Below are 17,261 nucleotides of genomic sequence, written 5' to 3'. Positions count from 1 at the left end.
AGTAAGGTATTTTAACAAAGTGAAGATATTTTTCAAAAGTGAGGATATTTTTCAAAAGTTAGGATATTTTTCAAAATTGAGGATATTTTTCAAAAGTGAAGATATTTTTCAAAAGTTGAGATATTTTTCAAAATTGAGGATATTTTTTCAAAAGTGAGGATATTTTTCAAAAGTGAGGATATTTTTCAAAAGTGAGGATATTTTTCAAAAGTGAGATATTTTTAAAGTGAGGATATTTTTCAAAAGTGAGGATATTTTTAAAAGTGAGGATAAATATTTTTCAAAAGTGAGGATATTTTTTAGAAAGTGAAAAGAGATGATATTTTTCAAAAGTGAGGATATTTTTCAAAAGTGAGGATATTTTTCAAAAGTTAGGATATTTTTCAAAAGTTAGGATATTTTAACAAAGTGAAGATATTTTTTGCCTTCGCCCATTGACAGCTGGGATCGGCTCCAGCACCCCCAACCCTTAACTGGATAAGCGGTTACGGAAGATGGATGGATGGATGGAAAGTGGAAGATATTTTTCAAAAGTGAGGATATTTTTCAAAAGTGAGGATATTTTTCAAAAGTGAGGATATTTTTCAAAAGTGAGGATATTTTTCAAAAGGATATTTTTTAGATATTTTTCAAAAGTTAGGATATTTTTCAAAAGTGAGGATATTTTTCAAAAAGTGAGGATATTTTTCAAAATTGAGGATATTTTTCAAAAGTTAGGATATTTTTCAAAATTGAGGATATTTTTTTCAAAAGTGAGGATATTTTTCAAAAAGTGAGGATATTTTTCAAAATGGAGGATATTTTTCAAAAGTGAGGATATTTTTCAAAAGTGAGGATATTTTTCAAAAGTGAGGATATTTTTCAAAAGTGAGGATATTTTTCAAAAGTTAGGATATTTTTCAAAAGTGAGGATATTTTTCAAAAGTAAGGATATTTTTCAAAAGGATATTTTTCAAAAGTATATTTTTCAAAAAGTTTTTTCAAGATATTTTTCAAAAGTGAGGATATTTTTCAAAAGTGAGGATATTTTTCAAAAGTGAGGATATTTTTCAAAAGTGACGATATTTTTCAAAAGTGAGGATATTTTTCAAAAGTTAGGATATTTTTCAAAATTGAGGATATTTTTCAAAAGTGAGGATATTTTTCAAAATTGACGATATTTTTCAAAAGTGAGGATATTTTTTGAAAAGTGAGGATATTTTTTTTTCAAAAGTGAGGATATTTTTCAAAATTGTAGATATTTTTTTCAAAAAGTGAGGATATTTTTCAAAAGTGAGGATATTTTTCAAAAGTGAGGATATTTTTCAAAAATGTTAGGATATTTTTCAAAAGCAAAGATATTTTTCAAAAGTGAGGATATTTTTCAAAAGCGAGGATATTTTTCAAAAGTTAGGATATTTTTCAAAAGTTAGGATATTTTAACAAAGTGAAGATATTTTTTGCCTTCGCCCATTGACAGCTGGGATCGGCTCCAGCACCCCCGCGACCCTTAACTGGATAAGCGGTTACGGAAGATGGATGGATGGATGGATGGAAGATATTTTTCAAAAGTGAGGATATTTTTCAAAAGTTATTTTTCAAAAGAGGATATTTTTCAAAAGTGAGGATATTTTTCAAAATATTTTTCAAAATTGGATATTTTTCAAAAGTGAGGATATTTTTCAAAATTGACGATATTTTTCAAAATTGAGGATATTTTTCAAAAGTGAGGATATTTTTCAAAAGTTAGGATATTTTTCAAAAGCAAAGATATTTTTCAAAAGTGAGTTTTTTCAAAAGTTAGATATTTTTCAAAAGTGAGGATATTTTTCAAAAGCAAAGATATTTTTCAAAAGCGAGGATATTTTTCAAAAGTTAGGATATTTTAACAAAGTGAAGATATTTTTCAAAATTGACGATATTTTTCAAAAGTTAGGATATTTTTCAAAAGTTAGGATATTTTTCAAAAGTAAGGTATTTTAACAAAGTGAAGATATTTTTCAAAAGTGAGGATATTTTTCAAAAGTTAAAATTGAGGATATTTTTCAAAAGTGAAGATATTTTTCAAAATTGTAGATATTTTACTAAAGTGAGGATATTTTTGAGGATAAAAAGTGAGGATATTTTTCAAAATTGTAGATATTTTAATAAAGTGAGTATATTTTTCGACAGTGAGGATATTTTTAGAAAGTGAGGATATTTTTAAAAATGTAGGATATTTTTCAAAAGAGATGATATTTTTCAAAAGTGAGGATATTTTTCAAAAGTGAGGATATTTTTCAAAAGTTAGGATATTTTTCAAAAGTTAGGATATTTTAACAAAGTGAAGATATTTTTTGCCTTCGCCCATTGACAGCTGGGATCGGCTCCAGCACCCCCGCGACCCTTAACTGGATAAGCGGTTACGGAAGATGGATGGATGGATGGATGGATGGAAGATATTTTTCAAAAGTGAGGATATTTTTCAAAAGCGAGGATATTTTTCAAAAGTGAGGATATTTTTCAAAAGTGAGGATATTTTTCAAAAGTGAGGATATTTTTCAAAAGTGAGGATATTTTTCAAAAGTGAGGATATTTTTCAAAAGTTAGGATATTTTTCAAAATTGACGATATTTTTCAAAAGTGAGGATATTTTTCAAAATTGACGATATTTTTCAAAAGTTAGGATATTTTTCAAAATTGACGATATTTTTCAAAAGTTAGGATATTTTTCAAAAGTAAGGTATTTTAACAAAGTGAAGATATTTTTCAAAAGTAAGGTATTTTTCAAAAGTTAGGATACTTTACTAAAGTAAGGTATTTTAACAAAGTGAAGATATTTTTCAAAATTGACGATATTTTTCAAAAGTTAGGATATTTTTCAAAAGTAAGGTATTTTAACAAAGTGAAGATATTTTTCAAAAGTGAGGATATTTTTCAAAAGTTAGGATATTTTTCAAAATTGAGGATATTTTTCAAAAGCGAAGATATTTTTCAAAATTGTAGATATTTTACTAAAGTGAGGATATTTTTTGAAAGTGAGGATATTTAAAAGTGAGCTCTGCTGGTGTCTGAAGTCTCTGTCGTACTGGAGAACATTTATGCTTTTGTTCCTTTACAGTTTCATTGTGAACGTCACAATAGTTGTGCAGAACAAAATAAACACTAATAATAAAAGTAAAGTCCTCCGTTTTGTGTCCATCGTCCTCCTCAAAAATGTAGCTTTCGATGTCAAACTTCTCCAAGAAAATAAAAAAATAGATTGTGAAAGTTTGGCACAATATATAATAAGAAATAATGATTGTAAAATTATGAGATATATCACATAAATCTGAGTTAATCTCTCTTATTGTTTTTAATATCAAAGTCACATTCATATCTCAGTGTCTCATGATAAGCAGGAAATAAAATCTCTTTCCAGAACTTAGACTTCCAGAACTTAGTTATGATTTACAATCTGATTATTACCAGAATGTATCTGATTATTACCAGAAAACTGTCTGTTACATTCAGCTCATCCACAGAGTTTCATAGTTTATTAAACTGGTTTGTTTTCTTTGAACATAGGAGATGATAGAGATACATACTTCTTCATTTCATCTCTCTCTATGTAAAGTTCTCCTTCTGATGGCGCTCAGCTTTGGTTCTGCTCGTTAAATGGTCACATGATGTGCTCTTTTCCACGTCCAAAAACGATCCGACTGGACCCAAGGTCAACAGCCCCTAAAGTACTTTGTTAAAGGAGTACTAGTACTGAGTTTATCGGTGCAGTACGAGTATGTGTGTTTTGTTTGACGCATGTGTTCATATTTTAGTCAGATTGTTTGATTAAAATCACTTTGGCACAAAAGTAATCAAAATGCTTCAGTACAAAATAAACTAAGTTCTTATGAAATGAGAAAACTCTTTACTTAAATAAGGCTAAATCCTTCTTAACAAAATGAAGTCAATTCACCAAGTAAAGAATTAAGCAAAATCCTATTTATAAAAATAAGTAAAAATCCTTGTTTAGAAAATGAAGTACAATTATGAAATAAGCAAAACCCTTAATTACAACATTCTTATTAATAAGCCAAATCCCGAGTTATAAAAATCAACACATTCCTTAATAACATTAATAAATAATTAAAAAATCAAGCAAAATTCTTATGATTTAAGCAAAAACCTTTATTATAAAAATGTAAATTCATTAACAACAAATTAAGTAAATTCAGAAAGTACAATAATAAACAAAATTCTAATGAAATAATTCTCCTTAATTATGAAATAAAGCAAAAAGGTTTTGATAATAGTAAAAGCCTCAAATTATAAAAAAAAATCAAGAAAAGTCCATTATTACAAAATTAAGTAAATTCATGAAGTAGAATAGTTTCTAATGAAATTAGCATTTGTAATTGCTTTAATTATAATTTTACAAATTTAAGCAAAGGTTTGTGATTTATGCAAAATCCTTCATTATAGAATTGTTATGAAATATCCCAAATCATTCATTATAAAAAAACATAATTACAACGTTGTTATGAAATAAGCAAAATCCTTGATCATAAAAAATGGTAAAATCCTCGATTACAAAACTAAGAAATATGCTTATGATTTAATGAAAAGTCTTAATTATAGCATTCTTAGAAAATTATCAAAAATGTTTGTTTATTAAAACATGCAAAAGAAAGCAAAATCCTTAATTATAACAAATAAGCAAAATCCTTAATAACAACACTCTTGAAGTAAAATCATGAAGTACAACAATGAGCTAAATAGTAAATATTCTTACTCCCAGATAAATGATGTGTTACGGGCCGATCTCAGCGGGACGCATCGTTGTTCATATTTCTATTATTAAGATGATCTTTATCTAAATGTAGTCCTGATGACTAAATCCTGCTCAGTACAATAAATGAGCCATGTGAACCAACAGGGAGCGCTGAAGAGAAGTCATGAGTTCATTCTATATTTTCAACTCACAAACACCATCAGATTGTCATCATGGCACCAGATGTGGTTCATCAACCTGATGAGCTCCAGATCTACACATCCAACAGTAGGTGGGTCTGAAACGAGGTTTCCTTTGATCTCAGGATTCAACTGTTCAAATGTCACTAAATGTGATTTGAACATTGAGAATTGTAACACAGAATGTAGAAGATGTATGTCAATGTTAAACGTTGTTTCTACTTAATATATAACATTAACATTGTTCCTGATAGTCTTTGCTTTCTAAGACGCCGGCTGCTTGGACTCTGGTAAACCTGCTCTCAAGTCTAGTTCTAAATGAACCTTTATATCAGGGAGGTGTTTCTAAAGACTCACGACTTCAGCAGGAACCAATGGGCTTTGAGCTGAGAGCCAGGAAGTCAGAAGAGCAGGCTCTAATAATGTAATATGATATTCTTCTTGTTTAAAGGGAACAGTCAGAAATCCATCTGGATGTGAGATGAGCTCCTTGGAGGAGCAACTCTGCTCCCTGAGCTCCTTCTTCTTCAGCTGCAGGAACACCCAGGTTAAACTCATCCAGCTCAATGTTCTCCCGTCTGCCCGGCTTCCTCCCCCTTCTGGCCTGGAGAGACATGACAGCACAGTCCTGTGTTCAGTTCACTAAACACAGAGCGAGAGCTTCATTCCAGTCGCTGGTCTAAACAACAGACGTGTGTCAGTACCTTACAGTAGAAGTAGAGGGCAACGCTCACCAACAGCAGAATCAGCGGCAGGAGGACCGCTTTGATGATAAGAGGTGTTGGATCTGATCAAACACATGGACAGTCATCACATCACACAACATCATGAGTCCAACAGCTCCCATTGAAGCTGGAATCTAGAACCACTGAGACTATTACTCTTCATGACTTGACTTCATAACAGAGTTTAAAGTCTTCAGCGGTAAATGTTCTGTTTGAGAGTCTTCAGCGGTAAATGTTCTGTTTGAGAGTCATGAATGAAGTTTGTGTTTTTGTGACTTTGTTTCATTTGATCTGGTTAGTTTTGGTTTCATGTTACAGTGATGTCATCACCTACGTCCTGTTTTCATCACCAGAGCTCCTGGTCAGAGCTGGACCATGCTACGCTGTGATTGGCCAGTCAGCGTTAGAGGGGCGGGGCTTAGTTTAGAATCAAATAAAGCATAGTGGCTATCATGAGCAGTAACAACCTAACTACTGTCTCAACGTTTGGTCACCAGGATAACCCTGGTTCTCTGAGTGAGGTATCGGAGCACACCGCCCTTCTTGCTTCTGATTGGTAGATAGTTAGCGGCTAAGTGGTTTAATGAGCGATGTGGTGGATGTGGAGCTTCTGTGATTGGTGGAGTCAGAAGGTGCTTCTCATAGTGAAACGCCTCCCTCAGTTCTCAGAGAACCAGAGTTATCCTGGTAACCAAACATGCTCCGTCCTACAGTTTATTCTTTCATGTTGCCGTTTATAGACTTGGTTCAGGTTTGGTTACTATATGACATTTGTAACACAATGACACAGTGTCATTCCAGAAACAACAACATGCATGGACTCTGTGGTCAGCTGATCATTTTCAGTCAGATTGGACCAATCATCTTCTCCTAACCTGCATGTAAACAGTCAGCTTACCTGGGACAGTGAGAGAGAGCAGACGGCTCTCAGAGGAGAAGTTATGAAGAAAACATAGAGGTGATAAACACAGCTGTAGCTTCCTTGGTGGGCGGGCTCTGCAGCAGGAAACAGGAAGTGGGCAGAGTGATTGACAGCTGGCTGGGTGTAGTTGTGTGCTGAGTTGGAGGAGGTGAAGGTGAGCTGGAAGGAGCCTCCTGGGTACTGTGGCTGGATGGAGCAGCAGATGGTGAAGGTGGAGCCCCTCAGCACCTGAGCCCCCTGCTGCTGGGCCTCGGAGACCCCGTCAGTGGAGCAGGACACAGAGATGTTTGGTTGAAGGAGCAGGTCTGTAAACACAGAGAGAAGATGAAAGTTCACATTCATAAATGTTGAATCTGTGTTTACTGTTTTGTGTCCCTTGTATTGTTCTGTTAATGTTTGTCTTTTGTCTAGTACTAGAGTTCTGCAGGAATGATGTATGTTTGTAGTCCAACAATCCACAAACATCTGATTGGATTATTTCTATTTGTGATATGTATTATTCTACATTCACCAGAGGGGTATTTAATGATTTTATATCGTAGAACAAATCGTTCAAATGTCTTCAGCTTGAGTTAAACACAGACCTGATTTCAGACATCTGACCAAAAAACATCAGAAAACACATTAACTATGTGATGAGGGACAGAAAGTGTAAAAATGACCTGTAGCACTGTATAATAATAATATAATAATAATAATAATAATAATAATAATAATAATAATAATAATAATAATAATAATAATAATAGTAATAACAATAGTATATTATAATAATAGAAATTAGACAGACAGACAGACAGACAGACAGACAGACAGACAGACAGACAGACAGACAGACAGACAGGTGTGTCCTTCCAGGTGGAGCTCAGCAGTCTATGGAGGGTTTGAAGCTTCCAGAAACAAGCCCACCTCTCTGAACTTTAGGATGTCGTTGTCCTGGATAACTTAACAGTTCAGTCCAACAGAAAACCACAGAGGAAGGAACATACTGGAAACACTGCTGTCAGAGATGATGTCATAGATGATGTCACTGATGGGCTTACCTGAGCAGGTGAGATTCAGGATGGAGGAAGAGGAATATGATGTTGAACACTCCCTCAGAGCAGATCCAGACTGAACACAGTCAGGGTTGATCAACCACACAGATCTGTCTGAGGACTCCTTTCTCTCTCCTACAGAAACAGCAGAGCCACAGTCCAGATCTCTACAGGCAACAGATGCTGCCTTCAGGGTCCAGTCATAGCCATATACTGGTCTCCAGTCTCCTTGATGTTTCACCTCCAGTGTTCCTGCACAGCGACTGTCTCCTCCCACCAACCTGACAGGTTCTGAACAGAAACAAGAGAGTCGTCAGTAAAAGAACAAAGTGAGTTTCAGTAGAACAGAAATGAACCAGATCAAAGCTGCAGCTCCTCTTCTACCTGAGCAGGTGAGTCCAACAGCTTTGCCAGGTGAGCAGGTGTTTCTATCTGAGCCTGAGCTTCTACAGTCCAGGAGAGCAGACTCATGGCCTCCACACTGGAACTCTTTGGTCCACATTGGAGCCTCCACTTCTCCATAGAGCGCCCCCTGGAGGACTGAAGGAGCCCCACAGCCAAGCTCCCTACAGACCACCTCTGCATCCTGCTGGTCAAAGTCATCTTCACACACTGAGGACCACCACTGGTTGGACTGGTTGGACTGGTTAGAGTGGTTGGACTTCACCTCCAGTCTACCTGAGCACAGACTAGTCCCATTCACCAGCCTGACAGAGTCTGTAGAGATGATAGAAGATGAAAGAGAGAGAGATAAAAATCACCAGACACTAAATAAAAAGATTCAGAGGTGCAATTAATAAATACAATAAGTCAACATTAGTAAAATAATAACCAATATTATTAATAATACATAACATACCATATAAAATATTAGTTCATAACACACAGTGCATTGACTGAGGTTTTCATAAGTACATAAGTAGAATGGGTCACAATGGTAAAAATGGGAAAAATCATCAAATGTATTACTTTACACAAAAACACTTTTACATGTCGGCTACTATTAACAACACTTTAACAAGTTGAACAACCAATCAGTAATAAATCATATTAAAGCTTTGGCGTGCTGGTGCATTCTGGGTACTGTCCAGGTGTCAACCTCTGGTTCTGAAACATGAAGTCAAAGCTTCATGTGTTAAAGCTGCATTCTCTCTGCTGTCCATCAGGGGGCGACTCCTCTGGTTGTATAGAAGTCTATGAGAAAATGACTCTACTTCTCTCTTGATTTATTCCCTCAGTAAACATTGTAAACATGAGTTTATGGTCTCAATCTCTAGTTTCAAGTCTTCTTCAATACAGCATGATGTTCATTTAGTAAATGATGCTCCATTTAGAGTCAAACAGACCATAAAGCAGGGGATGCTTTAGGGCGGGGCTACACACTGATTGACAGGTCGACACCACAGCGTTGTCCGGTCTGGGAGTTGTCCATGTTTTCGTCTCACAACTTTAACCCTTTCAGAGTGTTTTCATTTAATGAAAGTTCATTTTAACACTTTGGTTGTCTAAACATGGTTTTACTGAGCTCCTCCCTCTCATATGACTTCTGGTTGCAAAAAACAAGATGGCTGAGTCCAAAAACTTGAATTCGATGTTTCGAAACTGTCGCACATTTCAATGTTAAAGATATAAACAGAGTCAATCCTCAAATCAAACGTCCCTTAATATTTCATCAGAGCTTTATGCTCTCTTCAGTGCAGAGGAGAGGCTGAACTACCGACACTCGTGGTCATCTGTGGAGCAGCTGATGAAATGATCATCATCTGTTAGAAAACTTAAATAGTGTTAAAGAACTGCAGAACAGAGTGTAAAGAGCTTTCAACAATCTTCTGATACTGTACATATATCACCAAGTAGGATCTCAGTGTTCATATAGTTTGTGTGAGTGGAGTCTCTGCAGTGAACTCCACTTTATTGATTTCTTCATGGTTTATTCCATATGGACAGATACAGCATACTGTACACAGACAAAGTGAAAACGGCTATCTGATGCAGCCATCATCAGAGCTCACTGGAGTCACCATGGTGACTGTCACACACTCTGCCTTCTTCACTCACCTCACCTGGAGAATGTTCACCTCCTGCACATGAGGATTGTGTAAATGAGCAAAGTGTGGAAATAAAGCCAGTGACAGTTCTCACACAATCACTCCTGACGTAGAGCTGCAGGATTATGATGAACACGTTTAAAAGATACAACTGCTGTCAAGTTGGCTTTAACAATGAGAACTTTCCTCACATGCAGGCAGAAGTGAAACATCAGGGCAAAGACATTCTGCAGCTTGACATCTATGAGGAGCAAGATCAGAGCATCAGAAGAGCTTTACTGAGAGCAGCATAGTATCAGTGTTCCACCTGGACAGCTTTGCTGCTGAGAATGAGATTCTCTCACTGCAGATCTACATTGAGATCAAATCAAGGGAAACACCTGGCATGAATGAAGAGTTATGGGACCAACTGATGGAACACAAGTATCCACTCCTCAGAAGATGTGCCTGGAACTGGATGAAGAAACATGTCTCCACTTCAGCTGTACCAGGTGCTGAGCCAGTAGAGTTCAACATGCAGAAAAGTCACGTTTGAAAGCAGACAAAGGGAATCTAACGGTTCACCTGATGAGGAAGTGACAGGTGAAGGCTCATGAAGGGATAGAGCCACCTCAGAGAGTGTTTATATACAGACTCACAGTATGTAGTTAGGGAGGGACTGGACCCAGACATAGGAATCAGATCGGCACATAGATGATGTCACTGATGGGCTTACCTGAGCAGGTGAGATCCAGGATGGAGGATGAGGAACCTGATGTTAAACACTCCATCAGAGCAGATCCAGACTGAACACAGTTAGAGTAGATCCACCACACAGATCTCTCTGAGGACTCCTTTCTCTCTCCTACAGAAACAGCAGAGCCACAGTCCAGATCTCTACAGGCAACAGATGCTTTCTTCAGGGTCCAGTAAGAGCTATCTACTGGTCTCCAGTGTCCTTGACGTTTCACCTCCAGTGTTCCTGCACAGCGACTGTCTCCTCCCACCAACCTGACAGACTCTGAACAGAAACAAGAGAGTCGTCAGTAAAGAAATTAATTTAATTAAGAACAAACTCAACCTTGACTGCTGATTCTGCTTCATTGAATCTTTATTTCTCTTTTCTTTTTCTATTTACCTGTTGATGTGTGATTTCCTTCAGCCTGGAGTCCTGGAGAAATATGCACATATTAGTTGTTTGAAGAAAATGTAATAGAAATCAACAAATATATTTTTTATAATGTATTTGCAGCTTTCATCACAAGCCTATTTAGATGTTGTGACATTTATATACAGACAGTTAAACCTGCATTTACAAACAAGTCTTTTATTTTAGATATCTCCTTCCTTCTCAGCCAATCACAGAAGAAGAGGTTAAAGGTCATTGTTTATGTCATAACATAGCATTACATCTGCACAATCTGTGAATAAGAACACAAGGACCATAAAGGAACACAAGACGACCAAATAAATAATGTATTAGTTCTACAGAAAACCTTTGTGTCTCAGTCTGGTTGTGTTTCTTCTATGTGCTCTGTAGGAGCTCATCTGTCTGTTACTCACAACAATGTCATTGTTGAAACATTTGAGGCCAGATATCAATTATAATTCTAATTTAAATAAAGTTCTTCATACCGGGTAGACTAACTTTGGACTACGGGAACAAAAAGGTGAACTGCTGTGGTTTAGGAGCTTTCCTCCTGGGCCTTTCCAATGTGTAGTAGAGCTTAGCATAAGCTAACGTTAGCTTTGAGCAGACACCTGGAACACCTAGAAGGGTTCAGCCAATCAGAGGCAGCGAGTCATGACGGTCTCTCCTGTTTTTAACCTCAGTGATGAATACATTGTGTTTCCTGTGAGTGCTTCACAATAAAAGATTTGATTGTCATGTTGAGGTGTTTTAATGTTGCAGCAGCAGGAGATGTTGCGTTAGCATTAGCAGTAGCTTAATGATGCTCTGATACGGCTGTAGGAGAGTGAACAGGAAACAGTGAGGCTGATATCAATCACATCACCATCAGTGTCACTGATGAGTGTGAATCTATGACAGACTCCGCCTCAAACCATGAACAACACTGAACAGAGAGATCATTAATGAATATACTTTAAATGCAGGAATATTAATCAAATACAATCAAGGATTTACTAATGATGAACATTTGGGGGATTTTAACTTTTTTACCAAAAACTTTAGTTTATTTTATTTATTTTATTTATTTTATTTATTTTATTTATTTTAATTATTTTATTTATTTATTTATTTATTTATTTACTTTTATCTATTTATTTACTTTTATTTATTTTATTGCTTTTATTTATTTTATTACTTTCATTTCTAAAGACATGAGAATAAGACGTCACTCCATTGTCTGAACTGTTTGTTGAAATGCAAAGAAATTATTTAGCAGTTTTACTATTTTATTGTGTGTGTGTGTGTGTGTGTGTGTGTGTGTGTGTGTGTGTGTGTGTGTGTGTGTGTGTGTGTGTGTGTGTGTGTGTGTGTGTGTGTGTGTGTGTGTGTGTGTTGGGGTTCATTTGAGGTACATTTGTCCAATCACATAAATAATATCATCAGCAGAGAAAAGACTCTCTAGCTGTTGTTTAAATCCTGCTCTTCAGCCTCTTTTGACCTCTTTGACTTCTCGTCTTGGGGGAGCTGCTGTTGACTCTCATTCACTGAGTACTTAGCTCACTACGTGTGTAGTTCAGGCTCATAGATTACTGTTTCTGAGGCTGAACTATACAAAATGGCTGCTGACATTTAAGATGGTTTCCTGTGATTTTACGGAATTTAATGCACTGTGGGTTGATAACGTGCTGCTCACTGCTTTAATTCATATCTGTAGGAGAATAACAAGACAAAAGACACACATTAATTAACACACATTATTATCATTATTATTATTTATTATTATTGTTATTATTATTATTATTATTATTATTATTATTATTATCACAAGTTAGTTTGGGGTTAATTTGCCAAAATAATATCATCAATAGAGAAAAAAGATTATTATTATCATTATTATTTGATTATTATTATTATTATTATTATTATTATTATCTTATTAGAATGAATTAGCTTATTATTTATTATTATTATTATCATCTCTGTTTTTGAGATTATTATCATATTATCATTATTATTATTATTTTACGGAAGAAGGATTATTATTATTATTATTATTATTATTATTATTATTATTATTATTATTATTATTATTATTATTATTATTATCATTATTAAGCCTGCAGGATGATATACTTTGTGCTTTACAGCCTTGTTGCTACACAGACACACAGAATAAAGCACATCATCTCTAAAGCAGAGTCCTACCTGAGCTCCACAGCAACAGCAACAGCATCAACAGGTGATCCATGACGTCCAGGTAGACCGTCTCTCTGCCGTCTGTCTCTCTGTCTGTCTCTGCTCTGATGCTCTCATGTGCTGTCCTCAGTGTATATCTGCCTACAGGAAGAGGAGGACCTTTACTGAAAGTTGTCTTTAGTTTTACAGTTAATAATAACTGCGGTTTTGAGAGGCAGAGAATGTCATATATCACAGGAAGCTGATTTCTGATGTGTTAACATCCACAGTTACAGCTACTTACTACCACTACTACTACTACTACTACTGCAGTGTGTGTGTTCCTGTCTGGGTTCTCTCTGTAACTGTGTCTCACTCAGTTCACTGGCATCATGTTTCTGTGTTCTTTACTTTAATAAGTCCTTCATAAAGCTGCAGGATGATTTCAGCTGCTTTCTTTATTCACATCAACTCATATTGTGTTGCTCTGTAGGCTCATCTTTAATCCATGCTTTTCATTTTAGAATGAATCTGGAGCTGTGACTCTGTTTGTGTTGTTTTTAGCTGTAACTGTGGATGTTGTCACACACATACTCCTATCCATTTGCAACAATACTTTCTTAATTACGTTCAGCTTTCTTGTACCAGAGCTGTGTGCAGTTTAGATTTGTTTCATAAAGAAACATCAGGGAGAGCAACAGTAAACACAGGAAATAAAGTGTCAGTATCATTAAAACAGGGTGCTCCTCAGTTCCAATTATGAACAGATATGTCAGGAGCCTTGCATGGTCATCTTTGATTGGTAACTTCATTGTGTGAGCAGCCCATGTTCCAGGCTTGAATAATAAAATCGCTGATTCTTTGTCCCGTTTGAATCCAGACATTTTGCCCACTGTTCCCAGAGTCAGCGCTCTCTTGCCTAACTTGCCCCCCACTCTTTCAAACCGGCTGGATTAAAGGCGACCCTGCACACCTGTATGTGTTCTGCTGCTCACTTTACATGTTCTCGATTAAGATGAATTATTAGAAACAGCTTTTTATGGGTTTCTCAGAGGTACACCACGCGCAGAATCTTCTGATCCTATGCATGACCTCACTTTAGCTGTCGTATCTATTAACCCCTCACCATTTCTCGCAATTCCTAAAACACTCAAAGACCGATTGGGACAGGAAGGATTTCCTCTGTAATTTCGGAGTCTGATTCTACTTTTTCTTCTCTGTCTTCTATGACTCTACATGAGAAGCCGACCTCATTGTCAGCCAAACAGGAGCCTGGGAAAACCCATGTCCCGAGCTTGGAGCGTTACACTGCTTGTTTTCTTTGCGTAGGAGCAGCAACAACTGTGTGTGCCTGACTGAAATGTCATTTTTAGGATCTATGAACAAATTACTTTTGTAGTGAGTTCAAAGATATGCTGCTATATGCCTAGACAGCCGGGGGACTACCTAGGATACGCTGAGCTCCTCTCTCCTCTTCTCTCCCTCCTTCTTTATGTATTAATCTCCTATTTATGCACATTACTGATTTTGCTTCTTCCCCAGAGTTCTTGTGCTTTCTCGCCTCGCAGGTTCCCAGGAATCGGGGTTATATTTGGACTGTCATCGTGCCACCTACTGAGGCCCTGCTGACACCCACTACTACTACCACTATCATTATTAGTCACATTACTATTATTATTGCCTGTACTATTACGCTTATTGACTTGCTTGTACCCTGGAGTCTTTGTGCTTTCTCGCTTCGCAGGCTTCTATAAATCGTGGCTGTACCTGGACCGTGGACGTGCATCCTGCTACGGCCCTGCTGACACCGACTGCTACCACCATTATTATTATTACTAGTCACATTACTATTACTATTACCTGTACCATTAAGCATTTTAGCTTTACTTCCACCCTGAAGCCCTTTTGCTTTCTCGTTCTGCAGGTTTCCATGAATCGTTGTGGTACCTGGACCGTAGTCGTGCCTCCTGCTGTGAGCCGACTGACACCCACTGCTACTTCGATTATTATTATTAGTCACATTACTATCCCTATTTCCATGGCTATAATTCTACTGTAATAATTGCTGCTGTTATTATAAGTAGTCTTATTATATGAATCATTTATGTCATATACATTGAATGTGTTGTATCTCTGTTATGCTGCTCATTCTGTACACATGACATCTATTGCATTCTGTCCATCCTGGGAGAAGGATCCCTCCTCTGTCGTTCTCCCAGAGGTTTCTTCCTTTTTTCTCCCTGTTAAAGGGGTTTTTTAGGGGAGTTTTTCCTGTGCCGATGTGAGGGAAAGACAGAGGATGTCGCATGTGCACAGATTGTAAAGCCCTCTGAGGCAAATTTGTAATTTGTGATTCTGGGCTATACAAAATAAACTGAAACTGAAACTGAAAGAAAAACCAACAGTCAATAATCTGACATTATTTCCCAAAATGCAAGAACTGTTCCTTTTATTTTCATTCAGTTAGACACTTTTAAACATGTGGTAGCATTATAGTCCTGTAGGCTCAGCACAGGATCTCATTACTGGAGGAAAACACTGGCTCAGCCATAAGAGAGACGTGGGTTTTCTTCAACCTCAGACAGAGAGAAACACATTTAGCCTTCTGTGTTCCATTCAACTTTCATCCTACACACTGAAATCTACACCACAAAAACACAACAAAGAAACAAACGTATTACACCGCTTCAATAGACAGTTATTATTATATAATCTACTTCTGACTTATGAAGCAAAGGATATGAGAGTGACTGGCACATCAGGCATGTGACCTTAAGGTACTTTGTGTTGTTATGAAATCTGGATGGTTTAGTCTTTCGTTTCCATAGTCTTTCAGTTCATATTTCAGCTGGATGTCTCCTGGTCTTTATCCTGGACACTTTGTCTCACCGGACTTTGTTTTCTCTGAGTTAGCTCCCATGTGGAGGTGGCTCCTCGGTCCTAAAAAACAAGAAAAATAGATCTGTCCAATCTCCGTGTAAACTGTAAGATTTGTGAACGATGCATGTAGCCACTTTTTCCTAACTCAAACTGAAAAATATAACATTTTCCATTTTGATGAGAGCCGGCCCAGCATACCTTTATCAGCACACCCAAGGGTGCCAGGTCCTTTCTGAGGGTGTCACAGGCTTTGAGGAGAGGGATTCTCTCTGGGTATAGTCCAGGTTTGTTGGGGCTTCCATGGGTGGGGCCATCCTGATGAGCAAGTGCGAACGCTCGAACTTCACTTCTGAAATGAGTCAGCTGCTCCACAACGACCTCCAAACTTCCACAACTACCAACCAGACCAGCCTCCTGATGGCAGAGCAGCACAGGTGAGGAAATGTGTGAATAACAACCGTTTATAATCTCCACTCTCTTTAAAAGGAACAGTGTGTAACATTTAGGGGGATTCATTGGCAGAAATGGGATGCAATATTCAGAACCTTGTTTTGTTAGTGTCACCTGAAACTAGGAATCAATGTGGGTTTTTGTCCCGTTAACTTAGAAAGAGCCATTTATATCTACAGAGCTCCTCCAACTACACACAAACAGACACACAGTGAAGTCATTGAGCAGAGAGGCTGCTGTTACTTTAAATGCAATAAAACATTTGTGGGTAAAAAGTAAATACTCTATCAATACATTTCTTTCAACAAGCATAAACATGTAAACAAAAGTGAAACCTAATTCTATCAGCTCTGTCCTCAGTCTCTCATCCACCGCTGCTTTGATGACACAAGAACAGCACAACAGCTTGGCTGGTGGCAAATTGTTACAAACAAGCTAAAAGAGAAACTGTCCGTCTGTAGTGAGACGTAGTTTGTTTTTTATATCTAAATCAATTCTAATCCGGTTCTGAATATATTTGTTTTTTAAATTGTATTTAGTTGTTATAAACAATTCTTTCACCTTTATGCTGAGTGAGAACTTTGGCCGCCCTAAGCCTGATCCAATTCGCGTATACAACAATCAGCGAGTGTTAATATTATCCCTGAGCTCTGACCTTACTGTGCAGCAGATCAATCCCAAACACATCCAAGATGTCTCTGATGTAGCTGACCATCGCTCCAAACACTGCAGGGCTCCGAGCCACTCCCTGACACTGAACAGATACAAAAGCACACATCAGTTCAATCATCATTCCAGACACAATTCAGTGTTTTACTTCAGCCATGTCAGGCACAGTGAGTTACCTTAGAAACGGGCTGGAGTTGGCAGTTTCCATGATAAACCAGATTCATCACAGCACTGATGGCTCTTGGGGTATCGAAGTCATCTGCCAGTGCTTTCATCACGCTGGATTTAGTCTCAGCCAACCTGAAACCCAAGAACACAAGTTCTGAGGAACATATA

At 37.0% G+C, this 17,261-nt stretch overlaps 2 protein-coding genes and 1 long non-coding RNA gene across 3 annotated transcripts in view; all 3 read right to left on the bottom strand.

Moving 5' to 3' along the window:
• Positions 1–5,611: 5,611 nt before the first annotated feature.
• Positions 5,612–10,410, bottom strand: LOC129111498 (scavenger receptor cysteine-rich type 1 protein M130-like). The gene is made up of 5 exons (XM_054623467.1): positions 10,356–10,410; positions 7,977–8,309; positions 7,599–7,883; positions 6,532–6,860; positions 5,612–5,695 (listed from the first exon to the last, which is right to left on the bottom strand). The coding sequence occupies exons 1-5, from the start codon at positions 10,408–10,410 to the stop codon at positions 5,654–5,656; spliced, it is 1,044 nt and encodes a 347-aa protein (XP_054479442.1). The 3' UTR covers positions 5,612–5,653.
• Positions 10,411–10,592: 182 nt separating this feature from the next.
• LOC129111959 (uncharacterized) lies at positions 10,593–13,076 on the bottom strand. The gene is made up of 3 exons (XR_008532355.1): positions 12,957–13,076; positions 10,758–10,790; positions 10,593–10,640 (listed from the first exon to the last, which is right to left on the bottom strand). It is a non-coding gene; the product is annotated as an uncharacterized LOC129111959 (long non-coding RNA).
• A 2,280-nt stretch (positions 13,077–15,356) lies between these two features.
• Positions 15,357–17,261, bottom strand: part of LOC129111497 (cysteine--tRNA ligase, mitochondrial-like) — a 6,170-nt gene continuing 4,265 nt past the window's right edge. The window contains exons 11-14 of the mRNA XM_054623466.1: positions 17,102–17,225; positions 16,912–17,010; positions 16,005–16,220; positions 15,357–15,866 (exon numbers count right to left, since the gene is read on the bottom strand). Coding sequence (XP_054479441.1) covers positions 15,771–15,866; positions 16,005–16,220; positions 16,912–17,010; positions 17,102–17,225 — 535 coding nt within the window. The 3' untranslated portion in view covers positions 15,357–15,770. The remainder of the gene's footprint in view (positions 15,867–16,004; positions 16,221–16,911; positions 17,011–17,101; positions 17,226–17,261) is intronic.

The sequence above is a fragment of the Anoplopoma fimbria genome, chromosome 22, assembly GCF_027596085.1.
Source record: "Anoplopoma fimbria isolate UVic2021 breed Golden Eagle Sablefish chromosome 22, Afim_UVic_2022, whole genome shotgun sequence".
NCBI lineage: Eukaryota > Metazoa > Chordata > Actinopteri > Perciformes > Anoplopomatidae > Anoplopoma > Anoplopoma fimbria.
This window is presented reverse-complemented; position numbering and strand designations above follow the sequence as displayed.

Excerpts from the sequence above, each read along its gene's own strand:
- LOC129111498 (XM_054623467.1), bottom strand. The coding sequence starts at position 10,410 with ATGGAGTGTTTAACATCAGGTTCCTCATCCTCCATCCTGGATCTCACC. Across the intron at positions 7,884-7,976 it reads TGTTGGACTCACCTGCTCAG|AACCTGTCAGGTTGGTGGGA; the intron begins GTAGAAGAGGAG and ends GTTTCTGTTCAG. Across the intron at positions 6,861-7,598 it reads CCTGAATCTCACCTGCTCAG|ACCTGCTCCTTCAACCAAAC; the intron begins GTAAGCCCATCA and ends CTGTGTTTACAG.